This window comes from Grampus griseus, assembly GCF_964374135.1.
Source record: "Grampus griseus genome assembly, chromosome: 7".
Lineage (NCBI taxonomy): Eukaryota > Metazoa > Chordata > Mammalia > Artiodactyla > Delphinidae > Grampus > Grampus griseus.
Genome location: NC_139001.1, coordinates 34219953 through 34247841, shown reverse-complemented (window position 1 = coordinate 34247841; position 27889 = coordinate 34219953). Strand labels below are relative to the sequence as shown.

Sequence of the window (27889 nt, the reverse complement as noted above, 5' to 3'; positions counted from 1 at the left end):
TCTTCTGCCAGTTCAAGTCTCCTGTTAAGCCCCTAATGAACTTATTTCAGTTATTGTACTTTTCAACTCCAGAGTTTCTATTTAGATCATTTTTATGGTTTCTGAGTCACATCCCTGTTCTAGGGGGCTGAATATCTATTGATATGTTCTATTTGGTATGACATGGTCATCATACTCTAACCATGTTTTTCTTTAGTTCTGTGAACATGTTTATAATAGCTATAATACTTTGAATTTTTTTTTCTGATAAATCTAACATCCTGTTGCTTGTAAAGCAGTTTCTGTTGCCTGCTATTTTTCCAATGTATGGGTCATACTTTCCTGTTTGCTTGCATGCCTCATAATTTTTTGTTGGAAACTGGACATTTTAGATAATGTATTGTAGCAACTCTGGGTACTTGTTTCCTCCCCACTCCCCACCCCCTCCACCCACCCCAACCTCCTTATTGTTATTTGCTTGTACATATATTGTTCTACAAATAAATCTAATCAAAATCTGGCCCCTTTGAAGCAAAAGTTTATGAGGTCAGTGTCTAATATTTGTCTTACCCCAGGAGGGCTTCCCTCAGCTGTCTTTATCTTTGATTCTTTCCTGCAAACTAGCCAGTTTACAATGTAGCTCATATCTTGAATCTCCTCCCAATTGCCTATCACCACAACCTCCAGGTTTTTGAGAGCACCCTTTGTCTTGTTATTTCTCCATGCTCTGTTGCAAATGAAGTCAGTTTCTATGGGAAGAGATTAAGAGCTATCTGTTTTATGGACCGATCCATAAAACACGGCGGGGGGGGGGCGGGCACAATCACTGAGTCTGGGCTTTGGAGCAGGAGGTGGAACAATGGCAAGCTTCTCTCAGACTCACATCCCTGTTCTAGAGGCTGAATTCTAGGTGAGGATGCGTAGCAGCCCGAGGTTTTCTTGGCTTTCTTCTTCTGGCTTGAACCACTACTACAGCAGCTGAGGTAAGGGTGATTAGGACCCCAGTATTCTCAGCGCTCCAGCCCAAGGTAGAGCCTCTGGTGCATGAGTGGGGCTGGATGGAAGAAAGAATCCTCCATCTCTCAACCACATTTATACAGGACTTAGGCTCAGTATCAGGTAGCCAGGGCCAGGCAGGGTGAGAATTGTTGACATCTGCCCCTCCCACTGGGAGCCTGGGAAGAGGAGGCCCAGTGCTCCCGGTTTAAAGACAGAGTGGGGACTCCGCCTTGCAGTTGGGAGGGCAAAGAGAGGAAGAGGGCTTGGTTGAAATACCACAGATTCTCTCCTTTCTTACCAATTTTTCCTAGATTTTCTTGAATAGATATTTATTTGCTCTTTTAGGAATATTTCCAAGGCTGTAAATGGTTGTTTTTGCTTGTCTTAAAACGATTTTCATCAGTTTCATTAGGGAGTGGGTCAGCAGAGCTCCTCATGCTGTCATGCGGTGGTGAATTTTTCTTGGTATTATTTTTGCAACTTTCCTGTAAGTTTAAATATATTTAAGAAAAGTTTAGAAACTTTAAAAAAATCACAAGAAAGTCGTTATGAGGAATGAAGCATAAAGCGCTTTTACATATGCTCTTTATTATTTTCCAAGGCATCCGTAACAAACACTAGAAGTGCAGTAAAGAGCAGGATCCCATGGGGGCCTTCCCGTGGGACAGGCCTCCCCCGCCATGTTCTCTGCTGTAGCTCCTCTCTGAAAGGACCTAGATAATAGTATTTGACGCACATTTCCTGAGTTGTTTTGCAGATGCAACCCCCCCCCCCCACACTTCAACAAACGGAAGATGTTAACTGACGACCATGAGCACAGAGCCCCAGGCCTCCTGAAGCCTAAAGACTGATCATGTTCACCTCTGTGACACCACCCCACTACCTCACCATCAGCCAATCAGAGAATTGTGCAAGAGCTGATCACGTATCCCGCGACACCTCCACCCCCTACTTGGCTTTTAAAAGTGTTTTGCCGAACCAGGCTTTTTAGGGCACGGGCCACCTCCTCTTCTTGCACGGCCTCACCAAAAACCTTTCTCTGCTCCAAACTCCAAGGTTTCCGTTTGTTTGGCCTCACTGTGCTCTTGGGCACAAAGAACTTGGCGTCCACAGTTTGTTCTGTCCATAGTGACAAGTAGATCTGCGTATTTAGGCAAACACCCAGAGTTCACAGCAAGCCTAGTCAGAGCGGGTGTAAACAGGAAACAGCAGGCAGGCGGGTTGTTGAACAGCACGGCAGTGTTTCAATTCAAAGGGCTGGTAAGTGGGGAGGGGTCTCTGGGTCTAACACAGTGAATGTCAGACCGTCAACCTTTTAGAGGGTTAAAGCTTTTGTACGATACGAGAGAAGACCAAGGTGAGCAAGGCGAGCGCATGCGGGACTGGCCAGCAAAGCCACATCCGCTTTCAGGCTTTCGGTTTCTTTGCCTCCATCTTGCCTGCGATTTTCAGGTATCAGAGGAGTGAAGTCTTGACGGGTCGCAGCCAAAGGAGAGCCTAGCCGCGGGCAGGACGGTACGTGCCCGCGCGGGACCCCGCAGCTCCCCACCCTCCCCAGCTCCCCGCCGGACGCCAGGCCCCGTATCCGCTCGCGTTCCCGGATTGGCGCTTCCTTGCACTCGGCCTGGGCAGGGGGTGCCAGGCAGGGGCCAGGGGAGGGGTGGGACTTCTGGCAGGTGACTCAGTCCCGCCGATCTCTTATCTCCGATTTGCCCCGCGGGCACCAGGCGGGCCGGAGCGCCCCCGCCCCGATTCTCTGGAGGGGCGCTTGAGTCTTCCGGGATTCCGGTGCGGTCGGAGCGGCGGATCGCCCAGACCTAGTGACTCTCGCCCCAAACTGAAGCGCTAGAAAACGGGCCGTGGGCTTTATGGCAAGTCCCCGGTGTCCTGCCTAAGGACACCGGGGACCTGCCTAAGAACATCCTGAGGGTTGCCCAGTTCCGGGGGTGACCTGCTCAAAAGATCTGGCAGCCTTCCTTTGGCAAAGTTGAGAACTAGGACATTTTGTGCAGTAGTGTGTCTTGGCGGAAGCAACAGGAGAGGCAAGAATTTTTTTACTCTCTCTCCTCCCCGCTGCCACCCTTTTCCCCTTCAAAGCGTCTGGGGAATGTCTGGTCAGGGCATATTCTTTTAAAATATTAACAGTGGAATGCAATAGAACAAAGACCATTGAAATTAAGAACAAATTTTTGGTTCAGGTAACAGGAAGTAAGTTCAAGGACTCTAAAGCTCTCGAATATTTTCATTTGTTGACATTTGAAATTTATTTACGAAACGAGAGGTTGTGCCAGTAGGGAACCTGTTGGACACCGACAGACCATGATAATCTAAAACTAAGACCAGACCGGTCTCTGGCAGGCTTGGCCTGCTTCAGATAAGAGATTTCAGATAAGAGAAACTGAATTTTTGGTAATTTCCCTCCGGTGGTTCCCCTAAATGATCGTTAAAAAGTTTCATGGGGAGAGGCTAAAAACTTGGGCCAACTCCAAAATTTAAAAAAAAAAAAAGAGAGAGAGAGAGATTCGGGTTTGGAAGGGACTTTTTTTTTTTTTTTTTTTTTTTTTTTTTGCGGTACGCGGGCCTCTCACTCTTGTGGCCTCTCCCGTTGCGGAGCACAGGCTCCGGACGCGCAGGCTCAGCGGCCATGGCTCACGGGCCCAGCCGCTCCGTGGCATGTGGGATCTTTGCGGACCGGGGCACGAACCCGTGTCCCCTGCATCGGCAGGCGGACTCTCAACCACTGCGCCACCAGGGAAGCCCTGGAAGGGACTTTTGAATGTGTCTGCCCTACAGAAGTTGCATTTTTAATATTAATACTTATTTTACTTACAGCTTCTGGGTTGGACGTCCTGATTAAAATGGCTTTTCCTAACGACTTCTTGTTTTACATTTGTTTGTAACTGACATTTACACTTCATTTAACAGTATTACTACCTGGCACCCGCTCTCGAAGGTGAATCCACCTGCAGGGCCGCAGGGGCTGGGTGCCCCTTGCTCCCTGCCCGCTGGGAATCTTGCGCGACTGGAGTGTCGGGAGGGTAGTCGGCGGCAGTTTTTTTTGAGCGGTGGCCGAGGGCCGATTGGCAGCTGAAATGGAAGTAGGTTTGATCCCGGGGGGCAGGCGGGTCCCAACCCGGTTCTTAGTGGGGTGGCGGAGCGCAGCGGCCACGCCCGCTGGTTCCTGACCTGACGCAAGTAATAATTCCCCGCAATGCCAGGTGGGCTCTTTGCCCACACAAGGGAGAGTTTACTTTCTGGAGGGACACCCGTGTGTTCCTGTGGAGTTTTTAAGGTGTAGGGGCGGAGGGTTCTGGAGCAGGAAGTTTTGTTTGGGCTGTGCGTTCCTGGCGGGCTGCTGGGAGGAAGCGCACAGAGGCTTCATGCCTGGCTTGGAAGCCGCCTCTTGGCGCCTGCGATGCTCTCCTCCAGTTCCTGGTGCTGTCTGGAGTACAAGTAAGTCCCCCACATACAAACCGGAGCACGTTGGTTAAGTCCAGCATTAGCTTAGGTACCCAACTAACACAATTGGGTATATAGTACTGTACTGTAATAGGTTTATAATACTTTTAACATAAATAATACATAAGTACGATCGTGTCCGGCAAGGGTGGGCGAGGTTCCCGGCGGAAGCCATTGGGAAGAGCAGGCGGCTGCCCGGGGGTGAATGGACAGAGAACCCTTTCTCCCGACCTGCGCCCCCTGCTGGCGTCGCCCTCAGCTCTGGGGGCGTCGGGGCACTGTCCCCTGATCCCGGCAAAAAAGGCTGAGTCTCCCGTTTTCAGCCCTTCCTTGAGCCTCCTTGGGACTCACCCACAGCACTCCAAGTCGCCAGGAGTGTCCTTCGCTTTTTACAATCTCAGGAATGAATTCTTTTTGGTTATTTCTTCCTTACAGGACGCCAAAGGCTAATTAAACTCGTGTTTATGGACTGAAATGCCTCCTTTCCTTTAATTCAGTATAATTCAGTATAAATATATATTGCACTCTTCAAGGCCAGGCAGAGTTCTGGGTGGTGGGAACATAGAGATGGATCTGAACTTGTTTTTTTTTCCCCACAGAGAAAAAAATCACGGAGTGGTTGGGGAGACCCAGCAAAATTACCTGCAAAGTTAACTTGGATTCAAGGCAGCCTAGAAAAGGGTCTAGAATCAACAGTCTAGAATGAGAGGAGGCCGGTTGGGGCAGGTTGGGAAAGTGGTAACGGGTTACAGAGTAAATCAGTTATGTAAGAAACACTATGATTGAAATGACCTATTTCTCCTTTATATTCGGCTACTGCCACCTCCTCAAGAAAGACTTCACAACCCTCCATAGAGGAAGTAAGGATTCCCTTCCTCTATACTTTCCTATACTCAAGGGCTATCTTTGCACTTACCATAGGATTGCATTTAACACTCTGTATTGTAATATTTTTTCTCTTAAAAAATTTTCAGTCAAATTGTATTATAATTATCTGGGTTAAAATACATGCAAAGTAAATAGAGAAAGCCTGCAGGGGTCCATTCCCTAAGATAACCAAAAGTTGCAGTTTATTGTCTTTTCCAGACATTTATGCACTTAAATACAGTCTAAGTATTTTTTTTAAATATGTAGTTTGCTCTCTTTTATTTTTTTTATTTTGTATGATGCTATCAGTAATCATGGGGATGTCAGAGAACTGTCCTACTTGAGGAAAAACTACTTTAAATTTTAGGCACTTTTGAGTCCATACTACACACAGAGGACTGGCCTGGAGGTTTGGCAAAATGAAAACTCTCACCCATAAATCTTAGAGTTTTAGAACTTGTGATAGGTGCAAAGGATACATTTTTAGCCACATGTACTGGGAAGATGTACCTTTTGCTAAAAGGCCAGGGGATGTCTGGTGAGCTTGGCTGGAGACATTGTATTCTGTCTGTTCATGATGAGGTCCTGTCTGCTCCCAGGAAGCCCTGCATGGTGCGTCACCCAGCTCTTAAGCAACAGCATTGTTACCCCCCTAGAATTGCAAAAACTTCCTTTCACGAGCTTTGTCTCCTGGATCTAACAATCAGGTTCCAAGTACGGTTCTTACTCCATCACCAGCTCCATATTCATTGTAGATTATGAAAGGATGAGTAGGCATTACACAAGTACAGGCCTGCTGGAGCTCTGTAATGATGACCAGTCTGTTCAAGGCCTAGCAGGGTGAGCTTGGTGATCGTGATCAGCACCCACCACAGCCTAGTGCAGATGAGTGGGAGCTTACCATATATGATAGTACTCAAGAAGAAAGTAAAATCAGTGATATGAAGCAGGAGGAGATGACCTGATTTAGGAATCAAGACAACTTTAGGAAGAGATGCCTTGAAAGATGGTATAGAATTTCAATAGGCAGAGACTGAAAAGAGGGAAAGGGCTTTCCAACTGGAGGCAAGTGCTTGAGCAAAGATGTTGGGACAGAAAAACACTGTCCAGGGAACACTGAGATAAGTGTCTTGAATTAGATTGGGCAGAGGAGGGGAGGTACTCTGAGGTGCTTGGGCTCTGTATGAGAAGTTTGCCTTAGTGAAAATAACTTTGATTCAGGAGGAGTGGGCCACTGCATGAAATGGATTTCTCTAGTGACTCTGCTCGTGTTTCTGTATCCATCTAGATGATTCATGATCTCCTTTCAATCTTGATCTTTTCTCCTTCTGGGGTTCTTTCATTCCTTCATTTTCTGCAGCCCGTATGCAGCTGTTACGAAACAGGGACGTTATTTGAGGTAATGTTATGCTGAAATTTGTGGAAGTTTCCCTGAGAGTCATGGGGCTGAGCCTCATCAAAGAACTTTATGCCATTTTATAATTGGGATCATCTATAGTTTGTGGGCAATTTGCTATAATTGAAATGCAGTGCTTGGGAAGCCAAATAATTTTTTAATGCATACTTTTAGCTGTTGATATATTATGTATCAGTAGCTAAAAGTGTGCATTAAAATTATTAAATATTAAATTTAAAAAACAGAAAAATATAAAATTAAAAACTACACATTAAATCTCAAATTGGAATGTGTTTACGCTTCAGCCTCAGTACCTGGTCTTCTAGACTATGTTTCTGCAGCATTGCAGAAATCAGAACCTACATGATGATCTATTACTAAATACCTCATTTTAAATATTGGGGGAAAAGGGCACAAAGTGGCACTTTGTACACTATCTTAGGGTTAAAATGCCCACAGATGTAGTAAAGGTGGGTTCATTATTTCAGCTGCTCGAATGGCTACACACAGAGCCCACACCCACAGGTTCCGTACACGGATGGAGGAGGAGGAAGGTGGGTCCTGTTATGTTCAGGGATGCACTGAACTCCTGTGAGGTGGTCACATTCTTTTTGCCCAGGATCATGTAACCCCTTCTCCTTTATCTTTTTAGAAATTTCTGGGTGACTCCCTCAGGGCCGTCAACTTCATATCTCAGTGGGGATTTCCGGACACCTGAACGCTCCAGGTTTACATGCTGGTTTCTGCAGCTGGCAAGGCAGGCTTCTCCCCACTGCGGCTCAGTTTTGTAACGTTGCTGGGAAATTACATTTGCTTGCAGGCTGTGACTCAGTGAACATGACCTTGCTTTCAGGCATGCCATGACCAGAGCAGTACAAAGAATGGAATATTAAGTATGTCTATCCTTGGATAGGTTTAAGTATGATGGGAACCAGTCATGCTGGCAGCTATCTACTGGGAACGTTATGTATTTTCAATACCAGATGGTTGGAGGCAAAGTTGACATTCTGTGAGAAAGGCTGAAAAGCCTGATTTAACCACATTTTACTGTCACCTATCGGAGCTATGCTGGGTGCCACGGAGCTAGGTACACAATATGGTGGTGGAACAAAGAAGCTACTAACCAAGTCTGGATGAGTTCTTCCCAGGAAAGCTTTATGCTTAGGAGACACTTCAGCTGGCCCTAAAAACCGAGTACGGTTTTGCCAGGCAGGTAAGTGGAAGCGAGTAATCCAGGCAAATGTGCAGAGGCGCGGGAAAGAACTCCTTGTTGAGGTTTGTTTGAATCCGAAAGTGCAAGGTGTGTGTTAATGAGAGATGAATGCAGATGCTAGACCAGGAGGGGCCTTGAATACAAAGAAACTCGGAAACTGCAATGGGAGATGAGGAATCACTGAAAGGTCTGAATTTAGGAAAGTGATTTGGTTCAAGCAAGAGCTTCCGAAAGTTCATTCTGATAAGATCTGTTTGGAGAGGGTGAGGCCATAGGCAGAGGGAACAGAAAGGCCAGGGTGAGAGGTGGATGCTAGGGCACACCCTCATTTAAGAAGCAGGTGCAGGGCTTCCTGGGTGGCGCAGTGGTTAAGAATCTGCCTGCCAATGCAGGGGACATGGGTTTGAGCCCTGGTCCAGGAAGATCCCACATGCTGCGGAGCAACTAAGCTCGTGAGCCACAACTACTGAGCCTGTGCTCTAGAGCCCGCGAGCCACAACTACTGAAGCCTGTGTGCCTAGAGCCTGTGCTCCGCAACAAGAGAAGCCACAGCAATGAGAAGCCCGCGCACTGCAACAAAGAGTAGCCCCTGCTCACCACAACTAGAGAAAGCCTGCGTACAGCAACAAAGACCCAACGCAGCCAAAAATAAATAAATAAATAAATTTATTAAAAAAAAAGAAGCAGGTGCAGAAAGGGTGCTGAGGAGTCAGGGAAGGTTAGAGGGGGACCGTGTAGAATATAGTGGTGTGAGATCAGCTAAGGGAGAAGAGTTTCAAGAAACAGGTCAGAATGCTTGGGTAAAAGAAGACTTCCATGTGACCTTGGATGTGGCCACTAGGAGGTCACCAAGGCCTCTAGAAGAACACTGTCAGGTGAGGACACTAGGGTGAGGAGAGTTAGGCACTCACCTCAGGCACAACATTTAAGGGGGTGGGAAAATCAAGATAAATAATATTTTAATGCAAAATTTTGAAAAAATTGACATGAATGCAAAAGACCCATGATGAACAAAATATCAAAATTTTAAATAAAGACAGTATCCGCATTACTGATTCTTCCTTTGCCTCATGTTCCAATATGGCACTGAGTGTCATTGTGTAAAGGATGTGGGGCAGGGAGGATGCAGGTGAAGCCATATTGAGGAGGGAACTGAGAAGTTGAAGGAGTTGAAGTACACATTACAGTCTGCCTTTCTGAAATCCTAGCTTCACATGAAAGAAAGAGTGAAAGGCTGGTTGGTCTAGGGGATCTCAGGCTGAAGGGGTTTTTTGTTTTCTTTATTTTTAAGATGGAAGAGACTGAACATGTTTACAAGCTGAGGGGAGGAGTCCCTGAAGGTGGAGAGAGGTTGATGAAAGGGTAAGCGCAGGGGCTTATGGAGACAGGAGGGCACAGGGGAAGTGGATGGCCCTGGAGGATGAGGAACAGCAGGGGAAGGTAGTGGGCTGCCGGAGCTCACTCTTCCCCCCCCCGCCCCGGTTTGCCGGCCTCTCACTGTTGCGGCCTCTCCCGCCGCGGAGCACAGGCTCCGGACGCGCAGGCTCAGCGGCCCTGGCTCACGGGCCCAGCCACTCCGCGGCATGTGGGATCTTCCCGGATCGGGGCACGAACCCGCGTCCCCTGCATCAGGCAGGCGGACTCTCAACCACTGCGCCACCAGGGAAGCCCCCGGAGCTCACTCTTGATTAGTGGCAAGCTCATCGATGAAAAGTGGCCCCAGTGCGTGGTGTTAGGATGGAAGAAAGCTGTGAGAGGGTGTTGAAAGGAGCTGACCGCAGTCCTGGAATAGCATGCCGAGCAGCAGTAAGGGGCCAGCTGAGGTTGAAGACTACAAGCGTGTGGGGTGATCTTTCCCCTGCGTTCAGCACGACTTCTCCTCTAGATGTATGAGTGGTGGAGGCTCACCATCTGAGGATGGGATGTGGAGGTGATCATCCCAGTTTGCCCGGGACTGAGGAGTTTCCTGGAACATGGGACTTTCAGTGCTCAAACTGGAAAGTTCTGGCACACCAAGGTGTTGCAGAGCTGGCAGTCAGGCGGCAAAAGGGCAAAAAAGAATTGAGGTGCTGGCCAGAAGAGGGTTTGTAGCACATGCTCTAGGTCCCATCTGGGGAGCAAAGGAAGTGAGGCCGTCACCTGGTAGCGACTTACAGAACTCCATTTATTCGTTCATTCAAATACTCATTGAGTGCTTACTAGGAGTCAGGCACTGGGGTCTGTGCAGAAGATCTAACCACAAAGAGGATAAAAATATTCTCATGGAATATCCTTCTCTGGTGGCTAAGGTCAGTTGGTGCCCAGGACCCACTCCCACTTCCGTCTAGAGGGTAGCAAACTACAAACTGCCTTTCCCAGACTCCTTTACAACCAGGATGTGAATTAAGGTGCATTTGGGCAAGATTTGTAAACAAGTGGGGTAGAGGCCAATAGCTGGCTGCTTTTGTTCAGTTCTCTGCTGGCAAGCATGGTGGTGGTGACGTGGGGATTTGGGCAGCAGCATTATGAAGTCCAGTCACCCGCTTTGGAGGAGTGGAGGCAGATGGGGTGGCAGTTGGCCCTCTGATCTCGGGGTCACTGTCCGAGGTGTTCTTGAGCTCTGTGCTACCAATGATGGCCTCCTGCTTCCTCGCTGCCTTGGCTGAGACAAGATCTTTCTGGGAGCCCTGGGAGTCTTTCTCAGAAGCTCACTCAAGGGCCCATTTCTCCAGCCCTTACAGCAGTTTTGTAAGCGCCTATTTCAATGTATTTCTACTCAAAATAACTGAAGTGGTTTCTGCTTCTAGCACCTGACACCCTTTCCATTAGCCAGTGGAAAAGGACCCTGGTGACTTACATCTGCTTTGTTTGGTGTTTTCAGTGATCACTGGCAACTGCTAGAGAAATGAAACTGGAGCTGCTCTGGCTGTGAAGGTGGGGGACAGTTTGTACCATTGTGGAAATTCTGTGGGGGTGGAAAAGGAGAGACAGTCATTAGATTACAGTTTGCCAGTGAGGGGGTACAAGAACAGGGGAATTTCTTAAACATTCTAAACACATACAGCTGCCGGTTTCCCCCAGTTAGGAAGTGGGAGTGAAAGGACACTAACAGAAATAGCAGTCAATCTGGAGGACTGGGTGTTTGAAAGCAGGAAAGAGAAAGAATTGGGCTTGGACAGCTTCTTTGTCCCTGAGTGAGGTGAAGCCCTTGACTTCAGAGGAGGTGTGTGGTGCTGAACTAGGAAGTTCAGGTAGAATGGGGCTGGTAAGTGGTGGGCACTATCCTTTCACCAAACTCTAAAGAACTTATTCTACCTGCCATCCCCCTCCCCACTCCTTCTACCCTATCTTTTGAACCATGTTAAGTAAAATCTGACTTGTTCTTTTTGATGATAACTTTGGGATGCCTCTAGGCTTTCTTGTTCTAAGGATTGTCTATATATACATCAAAAAAGCTCTAAAAGCATTTTGAATGCTGTGAGATAGTTTCTATATGGCATACTCCGGTTGTTTTTTTTTTTATGTAGTACTTGTTAACTGGACTGTAAATGCTGAGTGCAGAAGAGAGAGAGAGAAATGCCTTTTTCAGTTCAAAAACTTACAGGGTTTCCTTTTGGCTAATTATCGTTTTCTAATTTTATCGTACTGTGGTCAGAAAATATGGTCAGAGGTATATTTATTTTACTATCTATAGACCTGTTGCCAAGTTTATGAAGTAAAATGTTACAAATTCAGTCATTTCCCCTTTGTATTTTTATCTAGTCACATTCTGTTAATCCCTTTTAATGTTTTCAGTATACACACACACACACACACATATCCCTAAACAATATATGGTGTTATTATTAACATTTAGGACCTTAATGTAAATTAATTATATGGTATGCATGCTTTAGCAACTTTTTACCTTAGCAAAAATATTTGTTTTGTTGTTTGGTTTTTTGTTTGTTTGTGAGATTCATTCATGGTTTTTCATTTTCAGGGCTGTATAGTGTTTCGTCAAAGGACTGTGACATTTTATTCAGTCTCTTCTTGGTAGACTTTTAAGTGGTTTCCATTATTTTGCTATACCATCTATTGCTGCTTGGAACATTATGTACCTGTCTTGGTATATCTTTGTAAGAGTTTTAAAAGGATATTCACTTAGGAATCAAATTTTCATGTCATGGAGTAATGAGTGCTTTCATCTTTCCCAGCTATTGCCAAATTATTCTTCAAAGTGGCTATGTCAGTTTATAATTCCTCCAGCAATGTAAAAGGTTTCATATGTCACTGTATTTTCTCTGACATTTGGTAACAGATAATAGCATTTGGCCAATGTGAAATAATATCTCACTGTAGTTTAAATTTGCATTTCTCTGAATACTGTTTTGGTTTGAATATCTTTTCATATGGTTTATGGCTGTTTGGAGCTTTCTTTTTTTCTGGGAACTGCCTATTGCCTATTCTTCCCTTGAGTTGCTTGTCTTACGCTTATTGATTTGCAGAAATGCTTTCTACATTGTGGATATTAGTTCTTTGTTAATTAAATATGATGCGTTTGTCTTGAGTCTGCTCTTTATCTTTTTTTCATTTTTAAAAGGATGTATGCTTTTTATGTCTTACAAATTCATTTTTGTAATTGTAGGTTATAATAATATTCTTGGAGAATCTCTTCTAGAAATTTTATGTCCAGCACTTTAGTACATGTGGAACTGACTTGTAAATGGTGTGAGGAAAGGATCCCAGTTTATCCTCTCTATATGTATGGATACCCAGTTGTCTCAGCACTATTTCTGGACATTAATGTCCTTTCCCTGTTGATTTACAGGACCACCCTAGACATCTGTGTGTGGATTAATTCCTGAGCTCTCATCTGTGTATTAGTTGTTTTATTATCTATTCCTTGTCATATTACTATACATTTGTATTAAATCTTGATATCTGCTAAGGCAACTTCCTCCAACTGGTTGTTCTTAAAGCTTATACTGGTTATTCTTGGCCTTTTTCCTTCATATCAGTTCAAAATTAGCTTGCCACAGTCCATGGCAAAAGTTTTTGGATTTGGATTTTTGATTGGGCTTAAATTTATAAATTCATTTGAGAATTGATATCTTGATGATACTGAGTCTTCTGTCCATGATTATTGTACATTTCTTCAATTATCTGTCTTAACTGAAGTCTTCAATAAAGTTTTATAATTTCTTCTTTAATGTCTCATGTATCTTTTGTTAGATTTATTCTGCATACCTTACAGGTTTTGTTGCTGTTGTAAATAGTATCATTTTTTCTTTGAAATATACATTTTCTTCCTGTTTTTTGCTAATGTACAGAGATATAATTGACTTTTATTTATTAATCATATATCTCAAAACCTTAACCTCTTATGAATTATAACATTTTGTCTGTTGGTATACTTGGGTTTCCTATCCAAGTAGAAAATCTTATTGCATGTGAAGAATGATAGTTGCTTCTTTGGTTCCGATGCTTATACTCTAACTAACCTTTTTTTCTTATTTTAGTGCTAAGCTCTGTCCTCTGTCCTCTAGTACAATGTTAAGCTCTGTCCTCTAGTACAATGTTGAATAGAAGGGATGATCATACATATACTTGTCTTGAGCCTCATTTTTAAAGGAATGCTTCTAACATGTCACCATTAAGTATAATATTTGCAGTGGACTTTTCTCTTTTTCTCATAATTACTATTGAACTGTGTATAGATTGCTGCCTCATAAGTCCCTTGCTTTTAATCCATAGAGCATCGTTTTTAGAGAACTCATGTCTTTATTATATCGAATCTCCCTATTCATGAGCAAGGTAAAGCTCTCCATTTATCTAGATCTTTATTAATGTCTTTCCAATAATATTTTATAGTTTTTTTCCTGTTAATGTCTTGCATATCTTTGTTAGAATAATTCCTACATGTTTTAATGCTGTTGTATATGGCAAATCTTAAAGAACCAGCACTGTGGTTTTGAGTTGTTTTTTCTTTTTGCCCTCCTACAAGTTTGCTTACTTTCTTAAATGCTCAACTATATATTTGAGCAAATGTTTTTTATGTTTTATTTAGCATTTCAGTGTGTATTATAGGCATTTTTCTTTTTCAGATTGTCTCATGCAGCGTTTCTCAATTTTGGCACTATTGCCATTTAGGGTTGGATAATTCTTTGTTGAGGGGAATATGCATTGTGTAATGTTCAGCAGCATCCCTAGCTTCTATTCTCTAGATGCCAGTAGCACCACCTGGTTATGATGACCAAAAATATCTCAGATTTAACCCAAAATTGTCAAATGTCCCCTGAGGGGCAAAATTGCCCCTGATTAAGAACCATTGATTTGGCCTGTCACATTTCAGAAATTGCCCTTATCTTCTTGAAATTTTGTTTTAATTTATTTTTTTTGGCGGCATTGGGTCTTTGTTGCTGCACGTGGGCTTTCTCTAGCTGCGGCAAGCAGGGGCTACTCTTCGTTGTGGTGCACGGGCTTCTCATTGCGGTGATTTCTCTTGTTGGGAGCATGGGCTCTAGGTGTGTGGGCTTCAGTAGTTGTGGCACACGGGCTCAGTAGTTGTGGCTCACAGGCTCTAGAGCGCAGGCTCAGTTGTTGTGGCCCATGGGCTCAGTTGCTCCGCGGCATGTGGGATCTTCCCGGACCAGGAATTGAACCCGTGTCCCCTGTATTGGCAGGCGTATTCTTAACCACTGTGCCACCAGGGAAGTCCCTTGAAACTTTTAAGATGCTTATTTTAAACTCTTTCAGGTGTAGGTTCCTAGGATGTGAGTTTTGTTTTGTCTACTGTCGTGGTGATTTTTATGTTTATGCATGGTGATTTTTAATCATGAGCTCACCTCCAGTAGAATAGATGTTTCATATCCCCTGGGTTGGGAAGTTGACCTTATAGGGTGGTTTGGAGTTTGCCTCTCAAGACCTTATGGGCTTGACTTCTAGTAAAAATATTGCAAGGCTTTTATAAAGGATATAACTTATATTACTGGAGCCATAACAGATAATAAAATAAAGCTATAAACAAAATTATGAATAAAATGTATGTAACGAAGACATACACTTACATGATGGTTATATGTAAATTATATATTTTAAATCTTTTTGTATTGTTTTTGCAATATTTATTTTTTGCTATTTATGGTGTCTGAATTGTTAAAAGCACCTCAAAAAAATTTGTATTCAAAAAAAAAAAAAGACCCTATGGGCTTCCTTAGTCTGAGAGTAATTTTTATGTTAATTTCTTGGTTTGGGCTTAAAAGAAACCCCAACAAAGTAGTGATGTTTTGGACTGTAGCCCTACTTCTTCCTTTCATGCTCCCCTCTCTCAAGTGCCTATCACCTCTAGTCCCAATTAACTGTCCCCAACACCACCCCAACATATAAGCACTGGTATTTTGCTGCATCTGGTTGGCCTGGGTCAGCACAGGATCTGTAGTTTTCCTTTTGATATTTTCTTTGACTATGCCAGATGCTACCACCGAGTAATTTGGATTTTACTGCCAAACTATACCTTTGTTAGTACAGAGGGAAGACAGCATGCCTGTTCTCTTGCTGATTGTGCGTGACTGGCAGAAGGCAGCCTTGGGTGTAATGGCTGGAGGAAATGAACTGAGCAGATGATATATTTGGCTCTCACTGTTGTGGCCTCTCCCAGCCACTCCGCGGCATGGATTTATTTTAAAGTCAAATATTTAAAATTTTTAAAAACCAAAATTTAAAATAAATGTAATTTTGTTAATTTCAGACATTAAAGTACTCACTAATATTTTCATTGATGGGGAACTCTGGGACTCTAGGGAAATTATGCTTCCTCTAAGAATCTTTGAATTTTTCTTTTTCTTCTTCTTTTTTTTTTTTTGCGGTACGCGGGCCTCTCACTGTTGTGGTCTCTCCCGTTGCGGAGCACAGGCTCCGGACGCGCAGGCTCAGCGGCCATGGCTCACGGGCCCAGCCGCTCCACGGCATGTGAGATTCTCCCGGACCGGGGCAGGAACCCGTGTCCCCTGCCTCGGCAGGCGGACTCTCAACCACTGCGCCACCAGGGAAGCCCAATTTTTCTTATTTTTGACAGCAAGAGCTGTTTAACATCCCCTATATCCCTTTCTGCTTTGACTGCCAGGAAGCTCGGGACAAATTCAAGGTCTACTAAAATCTGTTTAGGTCTTTCTGGCCTGCATATTTGCATTGTATTCTTTATCCCTCCATCTCATTTTGACTTTCTACCTAATATTTTTCCCCCTTGTTCTCATATAAATTTTTTTCTACTTACATGTTTTTATTGTAAGATGCCTCATCTTTTGTGAACTGAGATTGTATATAAATATATAAAATAGATTCAGTGTTCCTTTGAGTAAATCCTGATATATAAATACATAAATATGCTTGTACACAAAAATGTAGCAACAGTTAGCAACTTACAGTTAGGTTGTTTTCCAGTTATCTTTTGCTAAGATTAGCTTTTAACCTGAAATGCTGTCTGATAGAAACAGATAGGGTACTCTCCTAGAACATAAGAGCTTATTTAACATAAAATATAGCTATGAAACTTTAGAGTAGACAGTGACCCCCATTTGCAACTTAAATTTTGAAAGAAAATAGGTTGAGTTCCAATGCAAGAAGTTAAGAATAGACCCATGGCATGAACTCCCCACCGTTCCCACCCAATTCCCAGAGCTTTCTGCAGATCTGCTCAACCTCCTTCCTTCCACTGATACCATCAGGAACTCTAGTGATAATTGCTGTCCAGCAGTGTGTTGTGAGTGCAGACTTCTGACTCTTCCAAGGGGCTCAAGGTCCAAAGAGGTGATCAAAACTTGACAAGGCCTAAGTTCAGCTATGGTGGCAGGTCCTATGAGCATTCATGATGATGCTGTGTAAAGGGCCTGGGTTTTGGGAGGATGGCAGCAGGTGTGAATGAAGGGTTTCAAAGTAGAACAACTGGAAAAAAGGGATGGGGTAGGGACAGAAACCTGTTTTCTCCCATCATTTTTGACACCTTGCAGAGGGTCCCCTCTGCTAAGATTTGTATTTGTTCAAGCCTACTGGGAGGTCACCGAAAAGGAGTTAACCCCTGTGACCTCAGTTTCTGTCATCCAGAAAGCAGCTTAGTCATTGGGCTTTTCCTCTGCCCCCACCAAGGTCAGTCATTTGCCACTTCGTCATTAATTCCCTAGCAGTGATTTCCCCCTTACCACACTTCACATTCTGATAAGTTCTGATAAAGCACATGGGTTTTTTGGGAAATAATTTGTCTCTGGTCTCATTTCCTTTAAAATGTAGGTTATCTTCTTTGTCAGTCTTGAATTTGGGGTCAGTCTCTTTGTCTACTGAGAGGATCGCTTTCTGTAGACTTAACAATATGAATTTAATCTGCTAGTTTAGAGAGACCATCAAGAAAGGAAGAGCCTATACCTAGAGTTTTAGGCAAAAGTTACTTTGATAGAAGGATTTAAAAAAATTCCCTTTTAACCACAGAATTCCTCCATTGGAAAGGATTCTGAAAGAAATGAAGAAAACCATCAGAAATGCAATCGGTAGCTTCATGGCCTTCTGTTGACTGGACTAGACTTTTCTTACCGCTGTTCCTTGGAATGACACTGTACAGGATGTCTGCTGAGGTTATCCATCAGGTGGAAGAAGCACTTGATGAAGATGAGAAGGAGCTGCTGCTTTTTCTGTGCCGAGACGTTGCTGCAGATGTGGTTCCACTTAATGTCAGGGACCTTCTGGATGTTTTAAGAGAGAGAGGAAAGCTGTCTTTTGTGAGCTTGGCTGAGCTGCTCTACAGAGTAAGGCGGTTTGACTTGCTCAAGAGGGTCTTGAAGATGGACAGACCGACAGCGGAGGCCCTCCTGCGCAGGCACCCACATCTTATTTCGGACTATAGGTAATTCATCAGGCCCTCCTGAGGCTGGACTGGTGGGAGGGAGGGAGGAGGTCTAGACTTCAGAATCACAGAAATGAGGACAGTAAGAAAAGCAGCCTCATTACTTTCTCTACCCACTGATCGTCTTGCCACATCGATGTTACTTCAGTCCTCTGAACTCTGAATTCTTAGGACATGTCTGCTTAAAGTAATTGGGTAGAAGATCAGAATGAAAGTGGAAGGGTTGGATGGTATGTGTTTGCCTGATGGGTAGAATGAGAGAGAGAGGAGTGACTAAGAGCTAGTATTCTTGCAGGCCTCTCTGAGTGTGAGATCTGCTGTGTTCTTTGCTAGCCTGTGATGTCAGAGCCTGGTAATTTCCGGTTACTGAGAAAGGAAATAACAAGCCTGACAGCAATCTTCCTGACCTTTGTAGAGCTCTGTGATCCTTCCTGAACCCCCTCCGGTCTTTCCCCTGCTGAGGAAACTAGTGGGATGGGTTTGCTTTCTGTGAGGTCCCTGCTCCCGGAGGCTCTGGGGAGCCCAGATTGAACGTTTCTTCAATTAACCATCTCTAGACCCCCTTCAGTTCAGGAGAGGAACGGCCACTGGAGTCCCCTCTAGTTCAGACAGCCTTTGAGTTGTTCCTCCTGTTCACATAATATTCTCTTGGAGGTTCAGAGGAGCACAGAAACCAGCCGAAAGGCTGCGTTTCTGGGGAAAGGAAGATAATTTGTAACCTTAAATCAGTGATTCCTTTTTCTCCAGACCACCAGCCTTTAGTTATATTGATAATATATATTTGGAGGGGACGTACATGATTAAAAACTATATTAAAGAGAGTTGCAAGCAGTGTGGCCTTTGGAACATATATGAGATTTGAGGTCTAAAGTCCTGTTTGAAGCCTCAGAACTGTCAGTTACAAGCCACGTAGGCTGAGCCAGCCACTGACATCAGTTTTTCTACTTCGTTTTTCTACTTGTGAAGCTAAAAATAATAATATCTGATTTCACAAGTGTGTGTGTGAGGATCGATTGCGATCATTTAGTATGTGAAGTACTTTTTAAAAATTATTATTATTTTAAATTATGTGAAGTACTTTTTAAAACTGGGCAGCACTCTACAAATATAAGGGTTTAGTATTGTTGTTGCTGTTATTCTTGATCATCTTCCACCTCTCCAACCATCATGATGTCATAATCTTCTTAAAACTTTTCGGCAGGCACTGACTGGGTTTTTGTGAATAAGTCAGGGGACTCTCTCCATCTCTTGTTTCCTTGCTGTGGTGAATGGAGGTGGTTCCTTTGGGCCTCTGAGTAGAGAGGCCCGGGAGTGCTAGATTCATTGATTCTTCTGTTGAGTGGGCTTTATTGTGGGTTGACTTATGCCAGGCATTTGGTAAGCCCTAAAGCAAAAGGAATGAAGACTCTTCCATCCTCAAGAATATTAGAGTCTAATTGGGAAAACAGGCTTCTAAGTAACGACGGCAATGTCAAGGTAATGATGACAATCGTGAGGTGTCCCTGGGAGCCCTGATAAAGCATGATGGTAACTCCAACTGGAACAGAGGTGGCTAAGTCAGAAGGGGCTTTCTGGACAGAGATATTTACAGTCACAATCCCCGGGATCTAGATGCCTTTTAACCTTCGAGTTCGGGCGTGGGCCAATAGCCCAGGTGTTACTTGGCTTCACAATCTTGTGACTCAAAGTACTGTCCCTGGCTTAACAGCATCCGTATCACTGGGGGTTTGTTAAACAGAGAAGACAAGATCACTTTGAATTCTATTTACATCTTGCGTCTTAGTCATTTAGGTTCTTCATTTATTTCATTATTACTTCTGGGGGAGCTAGGGGATTCTTTGGGGAAGTTTTTATTCTCTTTTTCTTTTCATAGCAGTTGTAAAAAGAGGTACCATCTCCTATTGAAAACTGGGGAAAGGATAAATTTGGTTTTTGACTTCCCTTAAGATCTCCTCCTGGGGTGATCTAAGCTTTCTGTTTTCTTGGGGGCGCATTCAGATGGGGGCAAGAATTAATCTTTTAACCAATTATTGGCATAGAGGAGGCCTAGGCTCTTGGTGTTCTCAGTAGGAATGATCTCTGAATTTACTGAAGAAACTTATCTGGTTTACAGGGTGCTGTTGATGGAAATTGGTGAGGGTTTGGATAAATCGGATGTGTCCTCATTAATATTCCTCATGAGAGATTATATGGGCCGAGGCAAGATAGCCAAGGATAAGGTGAGTTTTCTTTCTTTTTCTTCATTCATGTTCCCAAGAGCCTATCGGAAGTTGGAGGGGTGCTCTCTATGGTGTGAAGAGAGGGAAACAGGTACTTAAGCAGGGAGGACCAAGTCAGGGGTGAAGGTGGGAAGGGAGAAGAGTATGGGTTTTATTTTTCATAGTAACATTGATAGGAAGAAAATTGGTTCATATATTGAGAGGCAATAGAGTGATATCGGCTGGTGTGGCCCCGGGTGTTTCTTTCATCTTTGTATTTTATCCTTTATTTGTGTAAAATTCATAGGCCTGGCTTATACATCAGCTTCTCTCCCTGGTTGACAGATCATCTGGGAGAGTTAGGGAGTCCCTTCTGCTCATGCTGAGTAGAAACAGGAGGAAATGCCGGTCCACTCCCATCTTGCTCTCTGACTGTCATCTATTTCTCCTCAGCGAGCTCAGGGTCAGTGTGGAGTCATTAGGCTGCAGGGTAGCTGGGCAGGGGTAGGTCCTTGAGACTGATGTATCCAGGGAATGGCAAAAGTACAGATTTGGGGTTGAAATGAGGTAGGGGTGAAGATCTTAGGGATGCTGTGATTGCTGGAAAAGTATATAAATTCCAGCTGGCCTTATATGGTACCTCTGACCTATGGACAGGCCAGGGAAAGCTCGGGTCTCTAGTATGTGACAGTATGTCCACCAAGGACCTGCTTCTGAGGACTCTGGTAAATCATTGCTTAAGAATTTCCTCATGTTCCTTAATGTTTGTTCCTTAATGATTGTTGTTTCATTTCTGAAATTTGGAAATATAGGGTGACTGTATGCCCCCACCATCAAATGCAAAATCGGAAGGAAAATGAAAAAATACAACTCCTTTTATGGTGTCCCCTAATCAATTTATTTCCCAATCATTTATGTAGATTTAATTAGCATTATTAATTTAAAAATAAAGATAGCACATTAGTAACCAAATGTTAAACAGAAAGGACATAACACCAAAAGCAGTGCCTATTTCTGAAATACAGTTCTTTCACAATCCCTATGGTCCAGGGTGAATGAGTAGCAAAATACCCTAACCGTGTAATTTCACCACCTCATGTCTGCTGTGTCAGAATGAGTTGGAATTTCCAGCATTGATTAAAATATTTTAGGGACTTCAAAACTGTATCATTAGAATTTTTCTAGTAAAAACGTTTCCCCAGCTACCTTCTCACTTCCTTTTTTCAGTAAAGCCCTCAGAGTTTTTCAGTATAACACCAGCCTGGCTTTTGGGAAGAGACTGAACTTGGGAGGATTTTATTTTCAGGCCTGCTCTCTCAATCCTTCACGACACCAATGGCCCATGTATCTATCCCCAACCTAGGTACAGGTTGGCCCCCCAAAGACTTACCTCTTTTCTGAGTAAATTCCAGGAGTGTAATTTGCTCATGGCTTTGGAGGGACTATAAAACAGAGAGGTCTGGTTTAGGATCACTGAAGGTCACTGAAAGGGCTCCTCTGGTCGCATTTTCTTGCTCTAATAAATTACACAACCTGAGGTTTGCATATGAGGCCTAATAGTCAGCCCTACTGACATTTGTTTCTTGTTGGTGGTTCTCTTAGAGTTTCTTGGATCTTGTGATTGAATTGGAGAAGCTAAACCTGGTTGCTCCAGATCACTTGGATTTATTAGAAAAATGCCTAAGGAACATCCACAGAATAGACCTGAAGACAAAAATCCAGAAATACAAGCAGTCTGGTAAGCAGCATTTTGGCCTCTCTGTGGCCTAAGGAAGTATCTGTGCACAGTGGGTTTCATTGGTAGAGACCCATGTGTTGGACGAGTGGATGGAACAGAACCCGAAGGTCCACAGCTCCCACCAGCCTGTGGCTAGAGATCAGAACCGTTTATATCCTCCATACCCCCCCACCTGCTAACTTCATCACCCAGCACCCCTGACCACACAGTCTTGGCCCTCTGCAAAATGCCGCCAAGCAGTTCTTAACATTTTGGTCTTCAGGAAAGAGTCTGCACCCGCACTTTCTGTACTGGCTGGTGGCGCTGTGGGCACTCAGGGCTTTTGAGTCTATGCTGAGCCCTGCTGCCTTGCTCCAGAGTTTGGCCTGACTTGGGATGATATCCTATCGCTGGGGTCCTATAACTGCCCTGCATATGTCTCCAGTTGCACAAAACCTCCTCATGCAAAAGGGCATCTTTTCTGCTGAGAACCTCTCCTCCCATAAAGGGGACCAGCTCACCCTGACCTTCTCTCTCATGGCACCCCTACCCGTTGTCTATTAGACTCACACTCAGCGTGGGCTCTGCTAGCAGTCTGCTACCACCACAGGGCATGACTGATACTCAGTGATCTACACACAGCCGTGCCCCAACCCCCCCAATGGCTAATTCAAGATCAAGAACAGGAGTAGAATTTTTAGTCTGTTCTTAATGACGTTGATAGAAGAGTCATCTGATCTGATATTTTGAATTCAGTAAGGGGGCTGGAAAGGTTAGGGTATTTTGAAAGATCGTGATTGACCATGAACTGAGCCACTGTTGAAGATTCATTTGATGATAATTTGTAAATCTTAACTCAGAGCCTGTCTTCTGCTTGCAGCTCAAGGAGTGGAAACAAATTATGTAAATGCTCTCCAGGCATCTCTGCCAAACTTGAGTGTTAAGGATCCTTCATATAACCTAAGGGTGAGTCTGGAGCAAATGTGTGGAACCCCAGCATGAAACAATTTAAGAACTTTGATAAAAATGTACATATTCTCCCAGCATGTACTTTGTTTAATATCTGAAAAAAATTGTGACAGAAATGTGCATTTGTTTTAAAATATGTATAAATTCTTATAATTTCAAAGCTAACATGTGTTCATTGAAATAATTTGGAAAATACAGAGAAATATATATAAAGGGAAGAAAATAAATCACCTCCATGTTAACAGTTATTCCCTTCTAGTCTTTTTGTTTTCCTGTGTGTGTATCTACATATACAAACATTTTTTTCATTGTTCACTTGTCCCTTTGAAAATCTAACTTCTTAAGTAAAAATAGGTAGGACATGCCCATGGACAAAGAATTCAAAATGTGCTAAAAGAATTTTTAAAGTATATTTCCTCTTACCCCAGTTCCTTTCCCCAGAGGCAGCTATTGTTAACCATTTTCTTCTATCCAAAGATAGTCTATACACATATCATATTTAATTTGTATTTTTTTCTTCTGTACAAATGCTAATACACTATGTCCACTTCCTGATCTGAGAATTCTTAGAAATTGTTTCGTATGAATCATACGGGACTGCCTTTATTTAATCATTGTTTTTAATGATGGAACATAGTTTCACTTTCTAGATGTATCAATATGTTTAGCCTTTTCTTGTATATGTGGACTTTTAGATTATCCCCAATCTTTTGTTATGAAACAATACTTCAAAATAAATAACCTTGTATTTACCTCTCTGTGCATTTGCTTTTCATTGAGCTTATTTTAATGATTTCAACAAACGTGTTTTTGTTATTGGGTGATGTTACTGAGTGATTGATTTGTGACCATAAATAATATGTAGTCACTTCTGGTTGTTGTGTTAGTCAATGGTGCAAGGTTATCATCAGAATTGTGCTTTGGTTAATCTTTTATCTTGAGAAGTTAACCTTAGTGTAATCTCATCCTCATCCTAATTCCATATAAGGATATGTGGAATTTGTAGTCAGGACTTAGACCACAGTTTATAATCTGTGATTAAATCATCAGCACTTTCATAAAAGTGTGTGATGAACATACTGACTACCTGTAATAAAAATAGTTTTGTGGAGAATATAATCTGTAAGAGATACCACTAAGCAATAGAATTTCAGAGCTCAGATGGATGGTAAGCATTATATTGTCCAACACCCTCATTAAATAAATAAGGACATTCAGGCCTAAGGAACATTAAGTGACTGCCCACTGCTACCTACCGCCAGATCTGGGCCAGTCCATACTCCTTTCTCTACACCATGGTGTATTTAATAAACTACATGGTATCAAGTCATAGCTTAGATATATCTGTCATGTTTTTCAAGAATTAAATATACTTTTTTTTGTCCTTCTGAATCTCTATGATACCAAATCATGAGAGAAAACTGATTTAGGATTCAGATCCAGATTTTCTGGGCTTTCTATGCTATTGTCTATCTAATATAAATTATACTGTCATTCTTAGTTAAAAGCCTGCCATATTTTTGTTATTGTCTTTCTATTTTGTTAATGCAAGTAATTGTATTCACTGTCCATGTAGCCTATTAGGAACCCACATGCTCTGTGTGTAAATTTTTCTTTAAATTTGCTATATTAATCTGTGACCCTGATCATTCATTCATTTAGTTAGCAGGCACTGTGGCATATAGATTCGGTGAATTCCTCACAAGATTTGGGAACTGAATACCTGGATGTTAACTCATACAAGGCTGCAAAAGTGCTTCAAAAATTACGGTGGCATTAAATGACACATGATACCAACATACTATAGAATAAAGAAGTTGGGGGAATTCCTTGGCGGTCCAGTGGTTAGGACTCCGTGCTTCCACTGCAGAGGGCACGGATTTGATCCCTGGTTGGGGAACTAAGATCCCTCAAGCCGCGCTGTGCAGCCAAAAAAAAGAAAGTTGTGACTCTGTAATATAACGCTTTTTCTATTTATCTACAATAAATCTAGCTTTGATTTCATGTTATATCTCTTTAATAGTATGTAAAAGTGAACGCACACCTATGTGGGGTTCCAAATTCTATCTAATATCATTATCCTCTGGCTAAGTCATTGGTTATTAGTGATAAAAGCAACTTATATGTTTTTCTTTCATTTAGATGCACAGACTTAGCTACAGACACAGCTTAATAAATAGTGTACTTCTCTCTTTTGGCTAGGATAGCTTCAGAGGAGAACTGTCACTTGAAAGCTGAGCGTATCAGATGGTTGACAGTGTATGCTATGTGTACCTTACACAGGACCTGTCATCTGAGAAGAGAAAGGGTCTGTTCAATCTTTCATTCTCTGATTCATCCCATTCTGGCCCTCAGAAAGGGTAGCTAATTTTCAAGAACCACTCCCACATGTGGCTTTTGTGTAGCTAGGCATTATAGAAAAAGAATAACTGGACATTTATTCAGCACTTCCGTGTGCTTAAAAGGCACTGTGCTGAGTGCTTTGTGTACATTTCATCTTCAAAAAAATTATCAGGTAAGTACTATTATTATCCTCATTTTGAAGATAAAGAAACAGACATATAGTTAAAGAACTTGCTCAAAGTTACATAGCTAGTAAGTGGCAGAATCCCACTCCCACTCTTAACCATACTGTACCTTGCCTCTGTGTTAAAGACCAGGTTGAATGTCACCTGCATGTTCCAACAGCTTGTTCTAACTTGGAGCTATTGTAGCAACTCTCCTATACCATGTTCTAAATGCTAGTTGAGCATATTTACACATTCATTGTATTTTCACTTTGAATTGCTACTTTGGCCATAGAATATGGATTTATGGAGTTAATGGCTCTTGCTAGCCTTCTTTAGATAATTTAACAGTGAATGTGATATTTTTATTTTTTCCTGGGTAAGAATCCTATCGAGATATTTAAAGAGGTGTAATATAATGTCTCTGAAAAATGACAGGGAGTGTGACCTTGTTTTTTATATTTGAAGTTCCAGAATGGGAGGAGTAAAGAACACAGACTCATGACGGGACAACGTGACATTCAGAGTAAGACCAGCTTTTCTTTATAGTCATTCTTTATAATTGATTGATAATTCAAGTACAGAATGTTGCATTTTTAGAGTTGCCTTTCTTTTATCTACATATTTTAAGCTCTCAAAATAAAATGTATTCATTGGCATTTCTAGTTATCCATCAAATTAGCCTATTTGAATTTAAACACCTCTTACTTCATCAGCTTCATCATCTTGACTATATTTTTTAAGAGATATAACATTTATACCTGAAATAGAACTATAACCAGGCCACGTTAAACATTAATCTAGCCATGGTAATGAGCCATGTTAAACCAAATATCTAGCAGCAGGAAGAAGAAAGGTTACTAGGATCTTGTTTTATAGCCCATTTAATAAATCTAGATACTGTACAGATGACATTCCCCACCCCTACAAAGAAAGGAAGAAAAAAAAACACCTAGTCATTTCAACCATAAGATTTAAGGGATTTAAGATCTCTCTCATCGCTCTTAAAACATCAGTACTTGATCCCATCATTTTCAAGAAGTGTATTTTTTGCTTGTCTTGCGTCCTCCTTGAAGTGAGGGCTGAGGCTCAGTCTTTTACTGTAGTACTTAAGAACTCCCGGAGGTGGGGCTGCATAGACACATAAGGAGGACTCAGTCTTCCCTGAGGAGCTTGGAATTTGTGTGCAGGGGCGATCCTGAAGGTAGAGAGCAGGGCAGCGGCCTGATGGAAACCTCCTCTATATGGCAACACCTCATGACTCAGCCGACATGCTGTCTGTGTGCACCTGCAAGCATTCTGCCCAGCTCAGCCAGATGGAGCAGCTCATGCCCAGCCTTTCCTATGGAAAGGTCAGCTCTCCAGCAAAAGCTGTTGAGGAGCAAATTAATTTCTGAGGTGACAATATGTTTCTTAAAACACTGGTGAGGTGGTGAGAATTAGCTGTTTAAAATGGGAGACCTGGTAGATTTGGATAGGAATTTAAAATAATCAGTGTTTTTTCCATTGGGTTCCCTGATGACAGGTTTACCCTTGATGGTAATTAAACAGGTGAGGTAAGTGAGGCTCCCAACAGCCCTGCAGGTCCTTAGGAGAGCTAGTTGCCTGCTTTGGCCCGGATGTGGTTCATTTGCTAGTAAAAGAGAAAAGCATCCTGATAACTTGACCTTAATCTAATAGAAGTTTAAAATAATCAAACCAAGTATTCATATTATTTTGGACTTCCAAATAGATTTCAATTGGGTGATGATGATAATAACTACAGTTTATTAAGCACTTTTAGTAAGGGCTAAGTGCCCTGAACTGAGATGGACATATTACATATATTATTTTGTGTGTTTTTTAAATTCTGTTAAGCCATGATTGCTAAAATACAAAAAGATAAAGTGAAATTTCCTCTTAATTCTGAGTATCAGACATAGCCACTGTTAATATTTGATCTGTGTACCTCTAGTAAGTATATGTAGGCGTACGCACACAAACACATGTAAAATTTTTAAGTACGTTGGCTCCATATTATTCACATTATTCAGTAATCTGTTTTTCACTTAATACATCCTGCATATCTTTTCTTATCAAATACATAAAGATTTCTCATATCCTTTTTAACATTGCATAGTATTCCACTGTATGTATCATAGTTTATTTAACCAATTTCATGTTGGTAGACTTCTAGTTTCTTTCTAGCTTAGGGCCATTACAAACAGTCCTTCAGTACATCTCCTTGACATTTTTGCACACGTGCTCTATTATTTCCTTAGGATAAACTTCTAGAAGCAGAATGTTGGTTTAAAGGGTATTGCTAATTGTCCTTTAAAAAGACTGTTTCAGGGCTTCCCTGGTGGCACAGTGGTTGAGAGTCCGCCTGCTGATGCAGGGGACATGGGTTCGTGCCCCGGTCCGGGAAGATCCCACATGCTGTGGAGCGGCTAGACCCATGAGCCATGGCCGCGGAGCCTGCGCGTGCGGAGCCTGTGCTCTGCAATGGGAGAGGCCACAGCAGTGAGAGTCCTGCGTATCGCAAAAAGAAAGAAAAAAAAAAAAAAGACTGTTTTCAACTTATACAGCATTACCATTTGAAAGTATTCATTCCCCCAAACCTTACCAAATATTGGCATTTTCTTTTCCTGTCTTTAGACGTTATTTCTCATTTTTGCAGCAGTCATAAATTAGATGCTCATCTCAGAGATTAAAAAACAAAACAAGGCAAAACAAAACCCAACACACCCTGAGAC

At 42.6% G+C, this 27889-nt stretch overlaps 1 protein-coding gene across 2 annotated transcripts in view; it reads left to right on the top strand.

The window, feature by feature from the left end:
* Positions 1–1555: 1555 nt before the first annotated feature.
* The window catches only part of CFLAR (CASP8 and FADD like apoptosis regulator), a 55538-nt gene continuing 29204 nt past the window's right edge, over positions 1556–27889 (top strand). For both annotated transcript variants that reach the window (XM_082657903.1, XM_082657902.1), the window contains exons 1-6: positions 1556–2493; positions 17352–17763; positions 19877–19982; positions 21564–21699; positions 22559–22644; positions 25623–25680. In XM_082657903.1, the coding sequence (XP_082514029.1) occupies positions 17402–17763; positions 19877–19982; positions 21564–21699; positions 22559–22644; positions 25623–25680 (748 nt within the window). In that variant the 5' untranslated portion in view covers positions 1556–2493; positions 17352–17401. The remainder of the gene's footprint in view (positions 2494–17351; positions 17764–19876; positions 19983–21563; positions 21700–22558; positions 22645–25622; positions 25681–27889) is intronic.